Source organism: Giraffa tippelskirchi, chromosome 5 (genome assembly GCF_054371585.1).
Source record: "Giraffa tippelskirchi isolate mGirTip1 chromosome 5, T2T-mGirTip1v1.2.pri, whole genome shotgun sequence".
NCBI classification, from domain to species: domain Eukaryota; kingdom Metazoa; phylum Chordata; class Mammalia; order Artiodactyla; family Giraffidae; genus Giraffa; species Giraffa tippelskirchi.
Window position 1 is genome coordinate 34981108 of NC_137279.1, and position 19992 is coordinate 35001099.

The window sequence follows — 19992 nt, forward strand, 5'->3', positions numbered from 1 at the left end:
CAACATCAGACCTTCCAATGAACACCCAGGATTGATCTCTTTTAGGATGGATTGATTGGATCTCCTTGCAGTCCAAGGGACTCTCAAGAGTCTTCTCCAACACCACAGTTCAAAAGCATCAATTCTTCGGCGCTCAGCTTTCTTCACCGTCCAACTCTCACATCCATACATGACCACTGGAAAAACCATAGTCTTGACTAGACGGACTTTCGTTGGCAAAGTAATGTCTCTGCTTTTAAATATGCTATCTAGGTTGGCCATAACCTTCCTTCCAAGGAGTAAGCGTCTTTTAATTTCATGGCTGCAGTCACCATCAGCAGTGATTTTGGAGCCCAAAAAATAAAGTCTGACACTGTTTCCACTGTTTCCCCATCTATTTCCCATGGAGTGATGGGACCAGATGCCATGATCTTAGTTTTCTGAACGTTGAGCTTTAAGCCAACTTTTTCACTCTCCTCTTTCACCTTCATCAAGAGGCTCTTTAGTTCTTCTTCACATTCTTCCATAAGGGTGGTGTCATCTGCATATCTGAGGTTATTGATATTTCTCCTGGCAATCTTGATTCCAGCTTGTGTTTCTTCCAGCCCAGCGTTTCTCATGATGTACTCTGCATAGAAGTTAAATAAGCAGGGTGACAATATACAGCCTTGACGGACTCCTTTTCCTATTTGGAACCAGTCTGTTGCTCCATGTCCAGTTCTAACTGTTGCTTCCTGACCTGCATACAGGTTTCTCAAGAGACAGGTCAGATGGTCTGGTATTCCCATCTCTTTCAGAATTTTCCACAGTTTCTTGTGATCCACACAGTCAAAGGCTTTGGCATAGTCAATAAAGCAGAAATAGATGTTTTTCTGGAACTCTCTTGCTTTTTCGATGATCCGGCGGATATTGGCAATTTGATCTCTGGTTCCTCTGCCTTTTCTAGAACCAGCTTGAACATCTGGAAGTTCATGGTTCACGTATTGCTGAAGCCTACACCCCTTTTTTTCTGCAGGATCTTAGTTCCCTGACCAGGGATCAAACCCAGACCCCAACAGTGAAAGCGCCCAGTCCTAACCACTGAATCACTGAGAATTCCCACCATAACTGTTTTAAAATAATTTTTTAAAGAAGTCAAAAAGGCAACAACAACCATGAAGACACTGAGGAGTTCCCCAAAGAAAGAATATAGAAAATGGAGGAGAAAAAATATTCACAGAAATGATGGCTGAAAACTTTTCAGAACAGAAGACATGAAACCTCAGACAAGCAACTGGAGTAACTTCTGGGATAAATAAATTAGCCATAGATTGCTCATGAAAGAGAAGATTCAATAGTGTAAGGATGTCAGTTTTCCTCCAATTAAATGATAAATCCAAAGTAATTCCAAGTAGAATCCTTTTTCAGGAATTTTGATCAACTGATATTAAAATTAACACAGAAGAGTAAAGGAATATGAATAACTAACATATTTTTGAAAGCAATTGATTTTTTTACATGAAAAAAATAAAACTGGCTTTCCCTCACCACTTACCTATTAAATATAGGCAAAACACTCTCCGACATAAACCACAGCAGGATCCTCCATGACCCACCTCCCAGAATATTGGAAATAAAAGCAAAAATAAACAAATGGGACCTAATTAAAATTAAAAGCTTTTGCACAACAAAGGAAACTATAAGCAAGGTGAAAAGACAGCCTTCAGAATGGGAGAAAATAATAGCAAACGAAGGAACAGACAAACAATTAACCTCAAAAATATACAAGCAACTTCTGCAGCTGAATTCCAGAAAAATAAACGACCCAATCAAAACATGGGCCAAAGAACTAAACAGACATTTCTCCAAAGATGACATACAGATGGCTAACAAACACATGAAAAGATGCTCAACGTCACTCATTATTAGAGAAATGCAAATCAAAACCACAATGAGGTATCATTTCACACCAGTCAGAATGGCTGCTATCCAAAAGTCTACAAGCAATAAATGCTGGAGAGGGTGTGGAGAAAAGGCAACCCTCTTACACTGTTGGTGGGAATGCAAACTAGTACAGCCACTATGGAGAACAGTGTGGAGATTCCTTAAAAAACTGGGAATAGAACTGCCATATGACCCAGCAATCCCACTGCTGGGCATATACACCGAGGAAACCAGAATTGAAAGAGACGCGTGTACCCCAATGTTCATCGCAGCACTGTTTACAATAGCCAGGACATGGAAGCAACCTAGATGTCCATCAGCAGACGAATGGATAAGGAAGCTGTGGTACATATACACAATGGAATATTACTCAGCCATTAAAAAAAATACATTTGAATCGGTTCTACTGAGATGGATGAAACTGGAGCCCATTATAGAGAGTGAAGTAAGCCAGAAAGAAAAACAACAATACAGTATACTAATGCATATATATGGAATTTGAAAGATGGTAACGATAACCCTATATGCGAGACAGAATAAGAGACACAGATGCATAGAACAATTTTATGGACTCTGAGGGAGAAGGTGAGGGTGGGACGTTCTGGGAGAATAGCATTGAAACATGTATATTATCATATGTGAAACAGAACACCATTCCATGTTCGATGCATGAGACAAGGGCTCAGGGCCGGGGCAATGGGATGACCCAGAGGATGGGATGGGGAGGGAGGTGGGTGGGGGGTCCAGGAAGGGGAACACATGTAAACCCATGGCTGATTCATGTCAATGTATGGCAAAAACTATTACAATATTGTAAAGTAATTAGTCCCCAACTAAAATAAATAAATTTATAAAAAAACAAAAAAACAAAAAAACCCAAAATTCCAGATCTACATGGGAAAGACAAAGTTGTAAAATTATTTTTTAAATTATAGAAGACTATCTGTATGACATCTGGTGCATGCATGAGTGCTAAGTTACTTCAGTCTTGTCCAACTCTTTGCAACCCTATGGATGGTAGCCCACCAGGCTCCTCTGTCCATGGGAGTTGCTATGCCCTCCTAGACATCTAGTAGGGAAGACTATTTAATAAAGACACAAAAAGCAAAAATCATGAATGAGTTAAATGTGACCACTTGAACATTTAAAGATTTTGAATTTTTACTATATGGGGACTTCCCTGGTGGTCCAGTGGCTAAGGCTCCAAGCTCCCAATGCAGGGGCCCAGAATTGACCCCTGGTCAGGGAACTAGATCCCATGTGCTGCAACTAAAGATCCTGCATGCCGCAATGAAGACTGAAGATCCCCTAAGCTGCAACTAAGACCCAGAGCAGGCAAATGAATAAATTAATTCACTAAACACATAACAAAAGTAAGCTTAAAAAATACTATATGTACAATTAAAAATAAAGCAACAGATTGAGAAGATATCTGTGCCTGAAATAACAGAGTCCAGTGTGGACATTACTAGCACATGCTTAGAGGTGCAATTTCCTCCCAGCTGTGTAATTCTGAGTAAGTTACAGCACCCCTCTTCGCCTCTTTTTCCCAAGTGTGAAAAGAGGAAGGAGCTTTTGTAAGAATTGGTGGAATTAATATCCCCTAAGCCAAAGAACAGATACTCTTGAACTGTGGTATTTGGAGAAGACTCTTGAGAGTCCCTTGGACTGCAAGGAGATCAAACCAGTCAATCCTAAAGGAAATCAGTCCTGAATATTCATTGGAAGGACTGATGCTGAAGCTGAAGCTGCAATACTTTTGACCACCTGATGTGAAGAACTGACTCATTGGAAAAGACCCTGCTGCTGGGAAGGCAGAAGGGGAAGACAGAGGATGAGATGGTTGGATGGCATCACCGACTCTATGGACACGCGTTTGAGTAAAGTCCTGGAGTTGGTAATCGACAGGGAAGCCTGGTGTGCAGCAGCCCATGGGGTTGCAAAGAGTCTGATACGACTGAGTGGCTGAACTGAAGTGAACTGAATAGTCCCTAAAAGCACTTAGGATAGAGCCTGGCACAGAGGAACAAATCAATAAATTGTTAGCTTGCTACTGATATTTAAGGAACGCTGACAAATCTTTAAGAAAACCACAAACAACTGAACAGTATTTATCACATCTTCCGCTGGACTTGTAACTGTCAGCTCCATCTGCAGACCAGACCGCTAGTTCTTTACTCAAGAAGCACCCTGCAGACCTGTGACCTGATTGATGTCCTGCCCCCTGGTGGTCCACAGGGAGAACTGTGCATCCAACACCAGACTATCAAAGACTTTGGGACCTTAGATCCCGATTCACAGCTTGTATGTGTCTATTCTCAGATTCTTTTCGTGTGTGTGTGTGTTTTTAATATCAGTTCAGTTCAGTCGCTCAGTCGTGTCCGACTCTCTGCGACCCCATGAATTGCAGCACGCCAGGCCTCTCTGTCCATCACCAACTCCCGGAGTCTACCCAAACCCATGTTCATCGAGTCGGTGATGCCATCCAACCATCTCATCCTCTGTCGTCCCCTTCTCCTCCCGCCCCCAATCCTACCCAGCATTAGGGTCTTTTCCAATGAGTCAACCCTTCGCATGAGGTGGCCAAAGTATTGGAGCTTCAGCTTCAACATCAGACCTTCCAATGAACACCCAGGATTGATCTCTTTTAGGATGGATTGATTGGATCTCCTTGCAGTCCAAGAAACTCTCAAGAGTCTTCTCCAACACCACAGTTCAAAAGCATCAATTCTTCGGCGCTCAGCTTTCTTCACCGTCCAACTCTCACATCCATACATGACCACTGGAAAAACCATAGTCTTGACTAGACGGACTTTTGTTGGCAAAGTAATGTCTCTGCTTTTAAACATGCTATCTAGGTTGGCCATAACCTTCCTTCCAAGGAGTAAGCGTCTTTTAATTTCATGGCTGCAGTCACCATCAGCAGTGATTCTGGAGCCCAAAAAAGTAAAGTCTGACACTGTTTCCACTGTTTCCCCATCTATTTCCCATGGAGTGATGGGACCAGATGCCATGATCTTAGTTTTCTGAACGTTGAGCTTTAAGCCAACTTTTTCACTCTCCTCCTTCACCTTCATCAAGAGGCTCTTTAGTTCTTCTTCACTTTCTGCCATAAGGGTGGTGTCATCCGCATATCTGATGTTATTGATATTTCTCCCGGCAATCTTGATTCCAGCTTGTGTTTCTTCCAGCCCAGCGTTTCTCATGATGTACTCTGCATAGAAGTTAAATAAGCAGGGTGACAATATACAGCCTTGACGGACTCCTTTTCCTATTTGGAACCAGTCTGTTGTTCCATGTCCAGTTCTACATATATATAATTTGACTTATTTGTTTATTTTTGGCTGTGCTGAGTCTTCATTGCTGCCAGTATTTTTCTCTAGTTGCAGTGAGGGGACCACTCTCTGGCTGTGGCTTCTCGTTGCAGAGGCTTCTTTTGTTGGGGAGCACAGGCTCTAGGGCAGGCGGGTTCAGTGGTTGTGGCTCCCAAGCTATAGAGCACAGGCTTAATAATTGTGTCACATGGGCTTAGCGGTTCCTCAGCCTATGGGATCTTCTCAGATCAGGGACTGAACCTGTGTCTCCTGCATTGGCAGGCAGATTCTTTACCTCTGAGCCACCAGGGAAGTCCTTTGATTCTTTTTGAAAAAAACTGGGGAAGGAATCAAGTTGTAAAGTCGGGCCTTGACTCTTGAGCTCACTAGATCTGTGACCGGGAATGGAGCCCTGACCTCAACCTGCCTCTGTGTGCCCATCCTCAAAGGGAGGAGGTTGGAGGGGAGGAACTCTTAAACATTGTTCATAACAAGGCTGCTATCTCATGCCTGTGGATTTTCACCCGGGGAGTGAGGGAATCAAATACAGAATCTCTCATGTGTCTAGAGTTAGAGGCAAGATTTAAGCTCTGCTCTTGGCGTTCATGACACTCACAATGAGGGTCACCCTGGGACCACATGGTTTCACCCTGAAGGCTCAACATTGATCTCAGCCATTTCAGAGTTTTGCAGGAATTTAACTTGGGCTACATTTTGCATATTACTGGACCCCAAGGTAAAAGAACAGAGCAGGTTAGCTTATGTTCACGTAGGAGGCAGAGTTTAAGAGCATTAGGCTACAGTCTACATTGTGCCCCATGTCTTGGCCATGCTGTCCTACACGTGACTCTTCCAAAGGCCAGAAGTAAGTTGTGGTAAGATTTCAAGGCAAGAGAGGGCAAGAGTAGGAGTGAGTCCTGATCTCTGAAGCACTCTCTGCTCTGTCCAACCCCACCCCAAAGCCTGAGAACCATCACCCCCACCCACCTCCACCCTTGAGACCTTCATTGCCTAAGTCCCCAGACACTTGGTCAAGGTCTGGTCTTCTTCTTAACTCCATTAGGAAACAAAAATCATCACAGTGGTCATTACCTAGTGTTATAATAATGATTTCTGCTTTAAGCTTGGCTTTTATTTTTATTATTTTTTTCTTTTTTTGAAACTTTTTCTTTATGTTGGAGTATAGCCGATTAACAATGTTGTGACAGTTTCAGGTGGACAGCAAAGGGACTGAGCCATACATATCCATGTATCCATTCTCTCCCAAACTCCCCTCCTATCCAGGCTGCCATGTTATGTGGCAGAGCAAAGTTCCCTGTGTTATACAGTGTGTCCTTGCTGTTTATCCACTGTAAATACAGCAGTGTGTACAAGTCCATCCCAGATTCCCTAACTATCCCTTGCCCCGATCCTTCCCCCCTGGAAACAATAAGTTTGTCAGTCTGTGAGACTTTTTTTCGGTCTGGGTTTTAAACTCTGATGTAGTCTATGAGTTTCACTTTCTCTTACCTGCCTAAGTTATTCACCAAGGGGCCAACCATGAGAGAGCCAAGGAAGCCTCCGAAGGGAAACATGGACACAGTAATCGACCACAGCAAGGTCAAGTAGAACTCGTTCATGTATTCACCAACTCTGTCATAGTAGGTATAGTTGTAGAAGTCTTTCATGAACTGGAGAGCAGAACAAAGCAGAACACCAGAATCATTCGAGCTAGTTTGCAGAAAGAACAATGGAAGTTGTCAGGCCACCCGATGGGATGAGCTGGGCATGTGGACATCAACATGATGAAGTGGAGGAGAGGGAGTGAGGATGAAAAGAAGTTAACAGGGGGCACCCGCGGGCCGGGGGCAGGAGGTAGGGGGCTGTAAGGCCTCTGATAGGCAAGCTGCTCAGGATGTCTCTAACCCCAGAAAGGAATGACTCCAGCCTTCCAGTCACAGAATCAATGTCAGATGATCCCTTCCCCATCCAGACCCTGCTATGGATTACCTGTCTGTAGAAGATCAGAGCCCTCTCAAACCTCCCCCTGCCCACCCCTGAGGCCAGCCTGCCTTGTGTCCAGCCAGGCCTGGCTCTCCACAAGAATCTGAGGCCCGGGGACCTGGTTCAGCCCCGCGGCCCTGTGCCTGCAGGTTCCTTGAGTCTGTGCTGCTGTCTCCTGGGTGTGACCCCTCCCTTCGCTTGAGGCCCCACTGTGTGCCCTCAACATGTGTGCAGTCCTGCCCTAGCAGCCACCCAGACACCAGCTGCTCCAAACCCACCTCCCTTTTCCCTGGGGGGCTGTGCCTTGCCCACCATGGCGACCTACCTCTGAAGGGGAGTTAATAGCAGCCACGTTGTACCCATACTGGAAGGACGACCCAAAGGCAGCTATCAGTGTCGCCAGAACAAGCACGGGTGTCAGCCTCTGCAGGAGACGAGATCACAGCTTTAGGTCAGGAAGCAGCCCCAGGCTTCCAAGGAACTCAGGATTTACTCAGAGTCTTGTAGAAAGATGGATGTAATGGGACTTGAAGACCCACGGTCTTTCAACCACTCCGTGTCTGGAAACATACCCTCCACTCACCTGGGTGGAACAAGTTTACTTAACAGTAGCATTTAGGCTTGGACAATCCTGTGTTACGGGGGGCTGTCCTATGTGCACGGTAGGGACAGCCCTCCCCCTATCTGTGACAACCTAAATGTCTCCAGACATAGCTAAATGTCCCCAGGGCAGGTGGGGACTCACCCCTGGTTGAGAATCACTGGGTCAGAACAAAACTGAAGGGTCACCTGTTCCAACGCTCCATCCAATGTCTGAGTTGCTTCTGTGACATTTCTGCTGTGGAGCTGCCTTGGCCTACTGCAGCAAATGCACTCAAGCGCTGCCTCCAACACATGGGTTTGTGTGTTTAGTCACTCAGTCCTGTCCAACTCTTTGCCATCCCAAGGACTGTAGCTCGTCAGGCTCCTCTGTCCATGAGATTCTCCAGGCAAGAATACTGGAAGAGGTTGCCATTTCCTCTTCTAGGAGATCTTCCTGACTCAGGGATTGAACCCACATCTCTTGTGTCTCCTGCATTGGCAGGTGGTTTCTTTACCACTATGCCACCTGGGCTTCCCTGATGCCTCAGCAAGTTAAGAATTTGCCTGCAATACAGGAGATGCAAGAGATGTGGGTTTGATCCTTGGCTCAGGAAGATCCCCTGGAGGAGGAAATGAAAACCCGCTCCAGTATTCTTGTCTGAAAAATCCCAAGGACAGAGGAGCCTGGTGGGCTGTAGTCCAAAGGGTTGCCTCCGACACAAACTCCCTTAAAAACCAGAGAGAAGAAATGTGAAAATTTTTAATTATTTAGGGTCACTGATTCATTTCCTTTAACCTCTGGACTTTGCTATAGGAAGCAGAAGGGACAGTGAAAAAAATTTAAATATAGATTTTGGGGCACTCTTTAAACACCCACATTCTTTGATATCCCCTTTAACCCTTGGGAAACTGAACACTCATTTAAGACAATCTTTAATGACAAGTAGGGGTTCATTAGTGAAGGAATGAAAATCAAGAGGAAAGTAAAAGTGCAAGGAACTTTGCTGTTAGAATCTATGGATCTCAGTTTGAATTTGCTCACTGCCACTTTCCGGCTTAATTTCTTCGATCTTCAGTTTCCTCATCTTTAGCATTAGGATAATGACAACGCTTGGAGTTATTGCAAGGATCAATTTTATGGAAGCATCTAGTCCTGAAGGTGAATCCACTGACTGGGGGTGAGTCTGGGTGTGGCTCTCAGAACCCACTGTTGGTGCACTTCATCCTGTGTTCCTACTGAGGTCCCTGGCACATGGGACTCAGTACTTCCTATGCCAAGCTGAGGTCCTCACATCTCCTTGAACAACATCCCTGCTGATCTAAGGAGGACCTCTTGAGAGAGGCAAGTAGGAGCAGGATAGGCCGAGAAACACGGGTCACCCGGGCCTTGCCTAGTGCCGGGAAGGGGACATGCGAGCTAGTGACACCCCTCCCCCACCCTACAGAGCAAGTGCAGGACCAGCAAGGGCCCCGGTTAAGAGCCAAACCCTCCCTCCACCAAATGAATTAACAAATGCTTTGTTCATAGGAAGTTTCTGGCGAGGATGAGAAGAGCCACCAACAAGGGGCAGTGGGCTCAGGCCCCACCACTCCCTGGGGCCAGTAGAGGCAGTGGGTGATGGAAGTCAGGGAGCAGGCATTGGGGCCCAGGAGGGAAGAAGGGTTCCAGAGCAGTTGCTGCACGGTGTTTTCTAAAGATGGGGGTACACAGGTAGGCACACCCCCCCCCCACCAAACCCCACCCAGTAGGTAGCATAGGGCCAACCGAGCTCATCTCCCAAAGTGCTCTGGGTAATCATTCACTCATTCATTCATTCATTCAACAGACTGAACACCCACTGTGAGTCAGGCATGGTTCTGGTCCTATGGTACTAGGGAGATAGTAGAGAACAAAGCAAAGGTCCCTCCCCTGTAGCTGGGGAAGGATAGGCTACCCACTCCAGTATTCTTGGGCTTCCCTGGTGGCTCAGCTGGTAAAGAACTGCCTGCAGTGCGGGAGACCTGGGTTCTATCCTTGGGTTGGGAAGATCCCCTGGAGAAGGGAAAGGCTACCCACTCCAGTATTCTGGCAAGGAGAATTCCACGGACTGTATAGTCCATGGGGTCACAAAGAGTCAGACACAACTGAGTGAATTTCACTTCACTTCACTTCACAGCTGTCCTATTGCTTGACTTGATGGAAGGGAGGAAGGAAGGAAGAAAGAAGTGAAGGAAGAAAAAATGCTGATTAAAATGTCTCCTCTTCCAATTCTCTTTTCAGTAAGTGATAAACGCACCCATCTTCATTCATTCCGCAGGGGTAACTCCAACATTCTGCTTTGATGAGTCCTAAGATTTGAAGTCCTTAGCAAAGCTCAGCCAGGGAGCTGGGTGATGCCCTGAGCTCACACCCTAAACTGGGAAGATCTTGCCAGGCATATGACTAGACAGCTCCCTGACTGCTTTTACAGAATCCTAGCAAAACTCATCAGAAGGATCTCAGGCTGTCAATTCTCTAAGCCTGGAGCACATGAGTCAACTTCTAGTCCTTGGCTTCTCCCTTGAATTCAAGCCACAGGCACATTCTAGGGACCCTTGGGAATCAGAGCTCACCCTTTGTGGAAAAAGCAAAGACATTCTGGGTAAGTCCTCACTGACCTTGCTGGTCCAAATTCCTTCCTTTGGATGAAAGAGAACTATTCTTAAGACAGGAAAAGAAAAATTTAACGTAAAATTTTCTTCACTGCTTGGGCCACTATCTCCTCCCCTTTAGGGTGCATTGTGCATCTGTGTTACACATTAACTAGGTCCCCTTAGAAAACACAGGAATGCCTACTCCCAAATAGATAAATAAATAATAAAAAAAGCAATTTCCTCCTGGCCCCAGCAAGATAAAACCTTAGGAGATAACATTCCTTCTTCAACCCTATAAGAGGTCACAATAGCTCTCTACTTGCTTTGCTAGACTATGTAAACCATCAATACATTACTTTGATGTATATAACCCTCTGTCTCAGAAATTACGTAATTGTGCTTTGACTTCTAACAGGAGGAACAGTCCCCAGAGCTCTCTGAAAGGCTGTCTCCCAGGTTATAATCCTCAAGCTGGCGTGAATAAAAACTTCCATGTCTTTCTTAGATTGACTGTTGATTAATTTTTCATGGACTATGCATTAAACAAATATTTATTGACAGCCAACTATGAGCCAGGTACCACCCTACAGTCTGCCAAGCAAAATGCCTGCCCCCAAGAAGACTGTGGTCCAATGGGGAAGACATTTTTTTTTAAGTACTTAATAATTAAACTAGAACTGTAGCAAGTTTTACGAAGAAAATCCACATAAGTGGTTAAAAAGGGAAGTCAGCAAAGTGACTGAGAGAGAGTGGGGGCTTGGGTAAGCGAGTGACTGAGGCAGGGGCAAGAAGTGCCGGCTTTGAGGATTATTTTAGGAAGCAAAATCAAAGGATTTGGTACTCTGTGAGAAAAATGAAAATCAAACCCACAATGTGATACTACTGCTCACTCATTAGGATGATTAAAGCCAACAAAACAGATAATATGTGTTGATGAGGACGTTGAGAACATTAGAACCCTCTCACATTGCTGGGGGAATGTAAAATGGTGCAGCCACTTTGGAAAACAGTCCAGCAGTTCTTCAAAAAGTTAAATGTAGAGTAAGTATATGACCCAGCAACTTCACTCCTAGGTTTATACTCAAGAGAATGAAAACATATGTTCACACAAACTTGATCACAAATATTCATAGCAGCATTTTTACCATATTCAAAAAGTGGAAACAACCCAAATGTTCATGAACTGATGAACCGATAAGCAAAATGTGGAATAGTCATTCAATGAAATATTACATGGCTGTGAAAAGGAATGAAGCACTATTACTGCCTACAAAGTGAACAGACCTTGAAAATGGGCTACATGAAAGAAACCAGTCACAGAAGATCACCTGATTCCATCTGTGTGAAATGTCCAGAATAGACAGATCCACAGAGACAGAGGTCAATCACTGATTGCCCAGGGTTGGGGGAGAAGAGGAGGAGATGGGGGAAATGCAGAATGACTGTCAATAGGTACAGAGTTTCTTTTAAAGGTGATGAAAATCTTGTAAAATTGATTGTGGTAGACTTCCCTGGTTGTCCAGTGGTTAAGAATCTGCCTGTCAATGCAGGGGACACAGATTCGATCCCTGGTCCGGGAAGATTTCACATGCCTCAGGGCAACTGAACCCATGTGCCACAGCTACTGAAGCCTGCGTGCCCTAGAGCTCGTGGTCTGCAACAAGAAAAGCCACCGCAACGAAAAGCCCCGTGTACTACAACTAGAGAGTAGTTCTGGCTCACTACACCTAAAGAAAGCCTGTGCACAGCAACGAAAACCCAGTGCAGCCAAAAATAAATTTAAAAAATAAAAAATACTTTTAAAAAAATTTTTAATTGATTATGGTGGTAGTTATTCAACTCTGTGAATATATATTAAATTGTATAATTTTAAAGGGGCGAAATGGTCAGGGAGTTATATTCCCAATGAAGTTATTACATTACATAAAAGAGGGGTGTAAGAGAAATTCAGAGTTTAAGCTTTCCTTTTTGTCTCTCTTCTCTTCTTTTTTTAATACTTGTGAGGAGGACAAAAGGAAGAATTTGGTACCAGGTTGGATTAGGGCATGAGAGAGAGAGGAAGGGGCCAGACAGGATATGCAAGTCTCCCACAAGCTTGTTACAAATGACAAGAGGGGCTTCCTTGGTGGCTCAGAGGTAAAGAATCTGCCTGCTAGTACAGGAGACATGGGTTCGATCCTTGGTCTGGGAATATCCCACATGCTACAGAGCAACTAAGCCCATGCCCACGCACCACAACTATTGAGCCTGTGCTCTAGAGCTTGGGAGTTGCAACTACTGAGCCCGTGTGCTGCAACTACTAAAGCCTGTGTGCCCTAGAGACTGTGCCCCGCAACGAGAAGCCCCTACAAAGAGAAGCCTGTGCATCGCAGCAAAGAGCAGCCTCGCTTGCTGCAACTAGAGAAAAGCTCCACATAGCAATGAAGACCCAGCACAGCCAGAAATAAATAAAATTAATTTAAAAAAAGAACGACAAGTGGCTCAGCGGCCTCGAGACATGAGACGGGGCTGTTGTCTGAGGCCAGGGGGAGCTGTGATTTGTGCTTTGGAGAAAAGCTAGGGGTCACTTCCTTCGTGCCCACAGTAAGCTGGCTTCCTGTTTTTCAAGATGGTGAGAACATTTTGAGACTCGAGTAGGACACCCACCCTCAGGGCAAGCCTTCTGACAAGATGTGATTCCAGGTCTCTGGGAAGAAGGCCCCACCCAAACCATCTCTCTTAGGAATTTGTCTCCAGTTTCTTTTCTACCATCAGAGAGACACTCTCAGCCTAAGACTTTTGCTTGTCAGGCATCTCCAGTCAGAACAAAAATATCCCGGGAAAATAAGAGTTCCTATGAATTATTAACATGGTACTTTATCACACTATGGAATGAATCCAAAGTTTCACAAACATTCCCTGAGGTCTTGAGTGCTGAGGGGAGGCGAGACAGACAAACTGGAGGTGCCCTGTCTCTGTAGGAGTTCACAGCTGCCTTTCTTGCTGCTAGCTGTGTGGCCTTGGGCCAGCTCCTAAGCTCCTCTGTTCCTTCATCTGTAAAATGGGGATGATGATACTGCCTTCCTCACAGGATGTATGTGGGGAATAAATGGGTTCATACGTGTGAAACGCTCAGACCCACAGCTGACTTGTACACACTACAAGCGTTACACGTTACATCAGAGGTTTGCTATCAATATTAATTATTAACGATGCAGACCAGAGGGAAGTTACTTGCTCAGTGACACTCAACTAGTTGGTGGTGGCAGCATGCCACAAAAAAACTGTTTTCATCTTCCATAGCATTCTGGCATTTTCTTTTTCTAATCCATTTTATTTTGTCTTTCAGCCCAAGAATCTTTTTTTCCCAGTGGGAAGTCTTGAGGCATACCAAATTTGTGTCTTTTCTCTTTACAGATGAGGAACCCAAAGGCCAGTGAGGCTGCGGTCACACACACAGCCACCAGGGAGACAGAAAGCTGGGCCCTCCCCACCAGCCTGAGCAGCCCCCCACCCCTACCCCCAGTGGTAGCCCAGACTCTATGGCCTCGCTCACCACTGCGCCCTCCCACTTCTCCTCAGTTCCTAAATGCCCCCTCAGCTTTGCTTTGTGACTTGCAGGTTCTTGTTCACAGCTACCACCGCCATAGTTCTGTTTTGATGTCCCCCAGCACGTATTTACCAAAGGACTAGGTCTGCCCTCAGGAGCCTGGAAGGGGGCAGCATGCATTCCCCCGGGTGGAGCCCTGAAGGAGGCCTCCTTCCTGGGAGGATCGCAGGAGCAGTGACTATGATCAGCCCGTATGTTTTGTATGTAACCATTTAATCACCTCCTTTCAAAATGCATTGTTCATTTTCAGGGACCACCACCACGTGGGGCGTTTGTTATTTTGCAGCCGCACCTGGGGACACAGTTGGGTGGTGCATTGCTCTCTGACGGGACGGCACAGAAAGGACCAGGGCTTCCCCTGACCCTCTAATCCCTAAGTTCTTGTTATCTCACAGTCTCTTCTCCGTAAAATAGAGATAACATTTGACCTAACACGGTCTTGTTACCATGAGGTCGACAAGACAATCCCTGTGGAGTGAGGCACTGATTTCTAAATCAGGCAATCTCATGGGCGAGGGTGAGACTGGCATCTGGTGAGTAGACACCAGAGATGATGCTCAACAACCTACAATACCCAAGCCCCCACCACCATCCCGCTCCCCGGGCCCATAGCAAAGAACCAACTGGCTCCGACTGTCAGTAGCGCCCTGCTCTGAAGGATGATCAAAAAATAATAATATGGGGACTTCCCTAGTGGGACAGTGGGTGGGAAACTGCCTGTCAGTGCAGAGAATACCAGATTTGATCCCTGGTCTGGGAAGATCTCCCATGCCGAGGAGCAACTAAGCCTATGTGATGCAACTACTGAGCCCACACACCACAATTCCTGAAGCCTGTGTGCCCAGAGCCCATGCTCCACAAGAGAAGCCACCTCAAGGAGAAGCCTGTGCACCACAATGAAGAGTAGCCCCTGCTCACTGCAACTAGAGAGGGCCTGTGTGCAGCAAAGAAGGCCTAGTACAGCCAAAAATAAATTAATTTAAAGAATAACATGTATGGGGGATCTACTCGGTGCCAGGTAATTTACATACATCATCTCATTTAGTTGTTCCAGCAGCCCTCTGTGAGTGGCATGGCTATCATTCCCATTTTATAGATGAGAAAACAGAGGCACAGAGTAGTTAAATAACTTGCCCAAGTTCCCACAGCTAGAATAGGTTGGAGCAGAAATGAATCCCAGGTATTTCTACCTTCCAAACCCGCTTTAATCTTTTAACTCTAGAACATGTGTCCAACCTGTCCATGGCAAGGGTCTCATATCTATGAATAAATAGTAATTTGTACAGATATGTATTTCCTCCCATCAATATAAGCAGATGCTGTTGCAATGAATAAAATACAAACTTCTTAAAAGTGTCAGTAATTTTATGTTACCTTTCTGTCCCTATGTATTTTCCTCAATCAAAAGATAATCAAAAGTACAGCAAAAGAAAATTACAAATAACAATAGCAATTAAACAGCAGCACACTTCGAGAGAAGTCCAGAAAAATCTTTTGTCTCTAAAAAAAAGGAGTCTCATTATCTAAAAGGTAGGAAATATCTGCTACCAAGCTGAGTTACATTCAAATCCTGCAACATCCTTTCTATCTTCTTTGCATAATGGCTTAGCTGATTTACTGCTGAAAAGGTTAATGAAAATGTCCAGAAGCCAAAATCAAATCAAATCAAAAAAAAAACCTCTCAGGGGCCATGGGAAAGGATATTGTTGCTGATTTCAGAAGCCCTTCACCTCAAGTTCTTAAGGAAGTTGTGATAAATTAATCCTTTGAGTCCCATCAATTCTGTTCTAACTACTTTGAAAAGTTGTTCCAGAAGAATGCTTCCCAAAGAACCTCTAAACCTAAAAGTCTCTAAATCTCTCCTCTCTCTAGTCCCTGTAAAGTCCAGCTGCTGGGTGAACTCTGAGGGGCAGGTCCCCCAGTGCACACGGCTTTGAAGAGCATCCCCCAGCAATGCTGAACAGGTCCTGTGATGGGGCTGCTCCTCACTGCCTCCCTGACAGCACACTTACCCCTTCCCTCTTGACTGGATCCTGCGGCTTCATCTTTGCTCTGGAAGTGCAGAGTTCTGCTTGTTTCCTTTCAGCCAAAATACCAAATGCACTGAATGGCGAGAGAAGACATTCTGGATGTACTTTGGCCGAGCCAGGTAACAGCCAATAGCATTTTTATGGGCAGTCTAAGGCAGAATAACCCTTTCGGGAACTCAGGCGTTTGCCTTGTTTTCACTTCTTCTTTTGAAAGGAGCTGTCTAGGGTCTAGCTCAGCAAGTGGGCACCCCCCAGGGACTGTAGGCACCGTGCCTTCCTGATTGAGACAGTCTGCGGTATTTTCTTACTGCGAAAGTCAGACTCATGATGAGTGACTGGAAGGGTTATTTCTGTCACAAACACATGGAAAGCAACAGGTGCCACTGACCCTATAATCCGCCAGGTAACACAGGGGCAAGAGAGGGGGTCATTAGTGGCTTCTCAGAAGAGGTCCCTGCCAGAAATCCTGCAGCCAAGTCTCTCCACTGGAGACTTGGCTTTTGCCCAAATTACCATGAAACACTTTTCTCGGAAAGTTTCTTATTTTTCTTTTTAAGGAACGCAGAGTGGCCCGGGGATGCGATTTTCTGTGTAATCATCACTATTGCAAAAGCAGTAAATATTTTAAATCCCTTTATCTGCAGGGCAGGGAAAGTGAGTCACAGCTGCTCATGTGGGTCCTCACTCATGGTCCGGCCGTTGTCAGCCCCCTGCACTCAGCACGTGTTCAGCCATCATGGGGGCACATCAGGTCAAGCGATCAAAATCCAGAGCAAAGCCTCACAAGGTTTTCACCCTTACAAGGCATATTCCCTGTTTTATGTGCTGTGGCACAACCCCCACAGTTAATATAGGCACATGGCCTGGTTCACCTTCAAGTAACAGTTAACTGGGGGCCCACTGTGTGTCAGGCACTGGTCTTGGCAGCAGCGGCAAGCTTGGGAATTGTGCTCAGGTGCCTCTGTGTGCGAGGCTGCAGAGGAAGGTGACTGTGTGTGTGTATGTGGTCCCTGCTTCCCCATTAACATGTGTGTGGGGTGTACTGGGGGGCAGTGGAGAGGTGGGCATTGACCATTTTCTCTCTCTAACCTCACTTCTTGTTTTTTCCCTTCTGGGTCACAGCCCTAATACAATGATTTCCAGCTAAGGTTTGGCAAGACCAGAGGTTTCCAATTATTTCAAAAGAGTTTTGAAAAATTCTCCAAAGAAAATGCACTTTAGTTGAGGGGGGCGGGGGATTGGGGAGGGGAGAGAGAAGAAAGGGGACAGGTTGGGGAAAACAAAAGCAATGTCAGAAGTTTGCCATCATGGGTCATTGCCAGGCCCAGAGGAAATCAAGAGAACCACTTCTTGGCCCAAAGCTGCCACTTGGCCCGCTGTGGGCCCGGCGCGGAGCTGAAAACGGAGAGAGGGGGACACAGACCTCTCTTCCTGCGGCCTTGACCTCCCACTTGGAGTTGGGGTGGGGGAGAAGACGGCGGCACAGGCCCAGGATGGGGTGGGATTGGGGGTCCGCAGTACCTGCTCCGTAGGCCTCAGGCAGGCACTGCCTCGGCGTCACCAACGCCTCAGCGGCGGGAGCGCAGCGCGAGCGGGGAGAACGCGCCTGGGGATGCGTCGGTCTGGAGCCTCGTCAGCCAGGGCACCTGGGAACCCGGAGGGCCTGGAACAGAATTGTCCTTGCTCAGGTCGTCTGTGTCCCCTGCTAGGTCTTTCCGCCCCCGGCCCCGCCCCAGGCCCAGCAGCCTGGGATCCTCAGGACCCTTTAGGCCCTTGGGAGGAAGGTGGTCCTTTGGGCGTCCACGGATAATGGGGAATCAGAACGCGGACTGGCCCCCTGGTCCGAGGCGGGGACTGTCCCTGCTGTGTGGCCTGGGCTGGCCCTCTGCAAGTGTCCGTGGTTTTCTGGACTTTCCATGCTTATTTATTATCCGCGAGAGCTGAAAAAGCGGATGGAGAGGAGACGGAGGAGCGGAGGGGTGGGGGTGGGGGCGCGGAGGGGAAGGTGTCGAGGAGCCGGGAGGAGGGGAGTGTCTTCTTTACATCATTGGCCCTCGCTCTCCTGCCCTGCTCTCCTCTCCTTCTGAACTAGGAAGGGAAACTACCGATTGAAATCCGATTTTGCTTTGGGGTTTAAAATGACAATACTAAACAACACTGATTAACCCAAGGACATTTTGCCTAATAGCACATAGCAGACCTAGGCGTGTCCTGGGAACACGTACTAATGTTTCCAAGAAACTGACCTGTGCTTGAAACTACCTCTGATGAGAGCCAAAGAATCATTTTTAAAGCAAAAGGGAGATAACTAAAAACCTATTGTATAGCAAAGGAAACTTGCAGCACTCTGTAATGACCTATATGGGAAAATAATCTAAAAAAGATGGATATATGTATATGTATAAGTGATTCACTTTGCTTTTCAGCAGAAACTAAGACAACATTATAAATCAACCACACTCCAATAAAAAATAATTTTAAAAAATAAATAAAGTAAAAGGGAAAAGTGGCCAGACTCAGGTTCTGCCGGGACTTTCCTGATTTTCTCTTCCCCACCTTCCATACAGTTTGATTCATTACAGGGAAATTATATTAGGATTTTATCCAGAGAAGGACCCAAAACTAATTTTGGGGTCCTTTTTTGGGGGGTCCTTTTCTCTAGATTAGGTGCTCTCTAATCTCTCACAATGGAGAAAGTGTTTGCTAAGAATACTTGTTTGCCAAGAATACTGACAAGAGAATTTGGGTCCCATATCTCATTCTCAAATCATTATTATTAACGTATATTACTATTATTAAGCTTCATTAATATAAAATGTAAATATATCATGTGGCTAAGAATTTGGCAGGGAAGGTAGAATTTAGTCTGGTAAAACACTTGATGAATTTAAAAGAGCTCTAAAGAAGGGCTGGGGAGATGGTCAGGGAAGTCATCCCTAAAAAAGTGAGCTTGAGCTGAAATGGGAAAGAAAGATGAATAGAGCAGTGCTAAAGCTGAAGCTCCAATACTTTGGCCACCTGATGTGAAGAGCCAACACATTGGAAAAGACCCTGATGCTGGGAAAGATTGAGGGCAGGAAAAGAAAGGGTAACAGAGGATGAGATGGTTGGATGGCATCACTGACTCAACGGACGTGAGTTTGAGCAAGCTCTGGGAAATAATGGAGGACAGGAAAGCCTGGTGTGCTGCAGGCCATGAGGTCGCAAAGAGTCAGATACAACTTAGCAGCTGAACAACAGCAAAGCAAAGGGGGATGAGATGGGGATGGGGTGGTGAAGAAATCCTTCCAGATAAGGAACAGTACATGCCAAGGCTCTGTGGTAGAAGAGAAATTGCAAGGTCAGTATAGCTGAAGAGCACTAGACAGGAAGAGTGAATGAAGAAGGAGGCTGGGGAAGTGGGTAGGGCCAGACTTATAGCCCGGGTGAGAGAGCTTGATTTTTGTTCTAGAAGAGAAAAGGCATTAGAGGATGGAGGTTGATCAGATCTGTGTTTTTAAAAGTTCACTGTGGCCGCCTAGAGGAGAAGTGATGCGGAGACAAGAGACCAGTGGATTTGGGGAAGAGAAGAGAGATTCTTTGCTGTTGAACAGGCAAAAGATGGGCTTCCCGGGTGGCGCCAGTGATAAAGAATCCACCTGCCAATGCAGGAGACACAAGAGACTCAGTTTCAATCCCTGGGTCAGGAAGATCCCCTGGAAGAGGAAATGGCAACCCACTCCGGTATTCTTGCCTGGAGAATTCCATGGACAGAGAAGTCTGGCAGGCTACAGTCCATAGGTCTGCAAATAGACATGACTGAAGTGACCGAGCACAGACACAGGCAAAAGATGCCAGTTGCTTGAACTGTGTGGTGGCAGAGATTAGAGAAATACATGCATTTGAGAGATATTTAGGATGGAAATTGACAAAACTTGATGATTGACACCAAGGGGAATTAAGAGGATTTTTGTATTACTGTTGTAATACAAACAAAAAA

At 45.8% G+C, this 19992-nt stretch overlaps 1 protein-coding gene across 4 annotated transcripts in view; it reads right to left on the reverse strand.

Annotated features, from left to right (window-relative positions):
• Positions 1-17583, reverse strand: part of LOC145506288 (solute carrier family 2, facilitated glucose transporter member 5) — a 32463-nt gene extending 14880 nt beyond the window's left edge. Inside the window, exons 1-4 of one of the 4 annotated variants that reach the window (XM_081490522.1) lie at positions 17535-17583; positions 15996-16086; positions 7525-7623; positions 6726-6886 (exon numbers count right to left, since the gene is read on the reverse strand). In XM_081490522.1, the coding sequence (XP_081346648.1) occupies positions 6726-6886; positions 7525-7623; positions 15996-16028 (293 nt within the window). In that variant the 5' untranslated portion in view covers positions 16029-16086; positions 17535-17583. Of the gene's footprint in view, positions 1-6725; positions 6887-7524; positions 7624-15995; positions 16087-17436 lie in introns of all 4 variants that reach the window. The other 3 variants (XM_081490523.1, XM_081490524.1, XM_081490525.1) reach the window with 3 other exon arrangements.
• Between the last annotated feature and the right edge of the window lie 2409 nt (positions 17584-19992).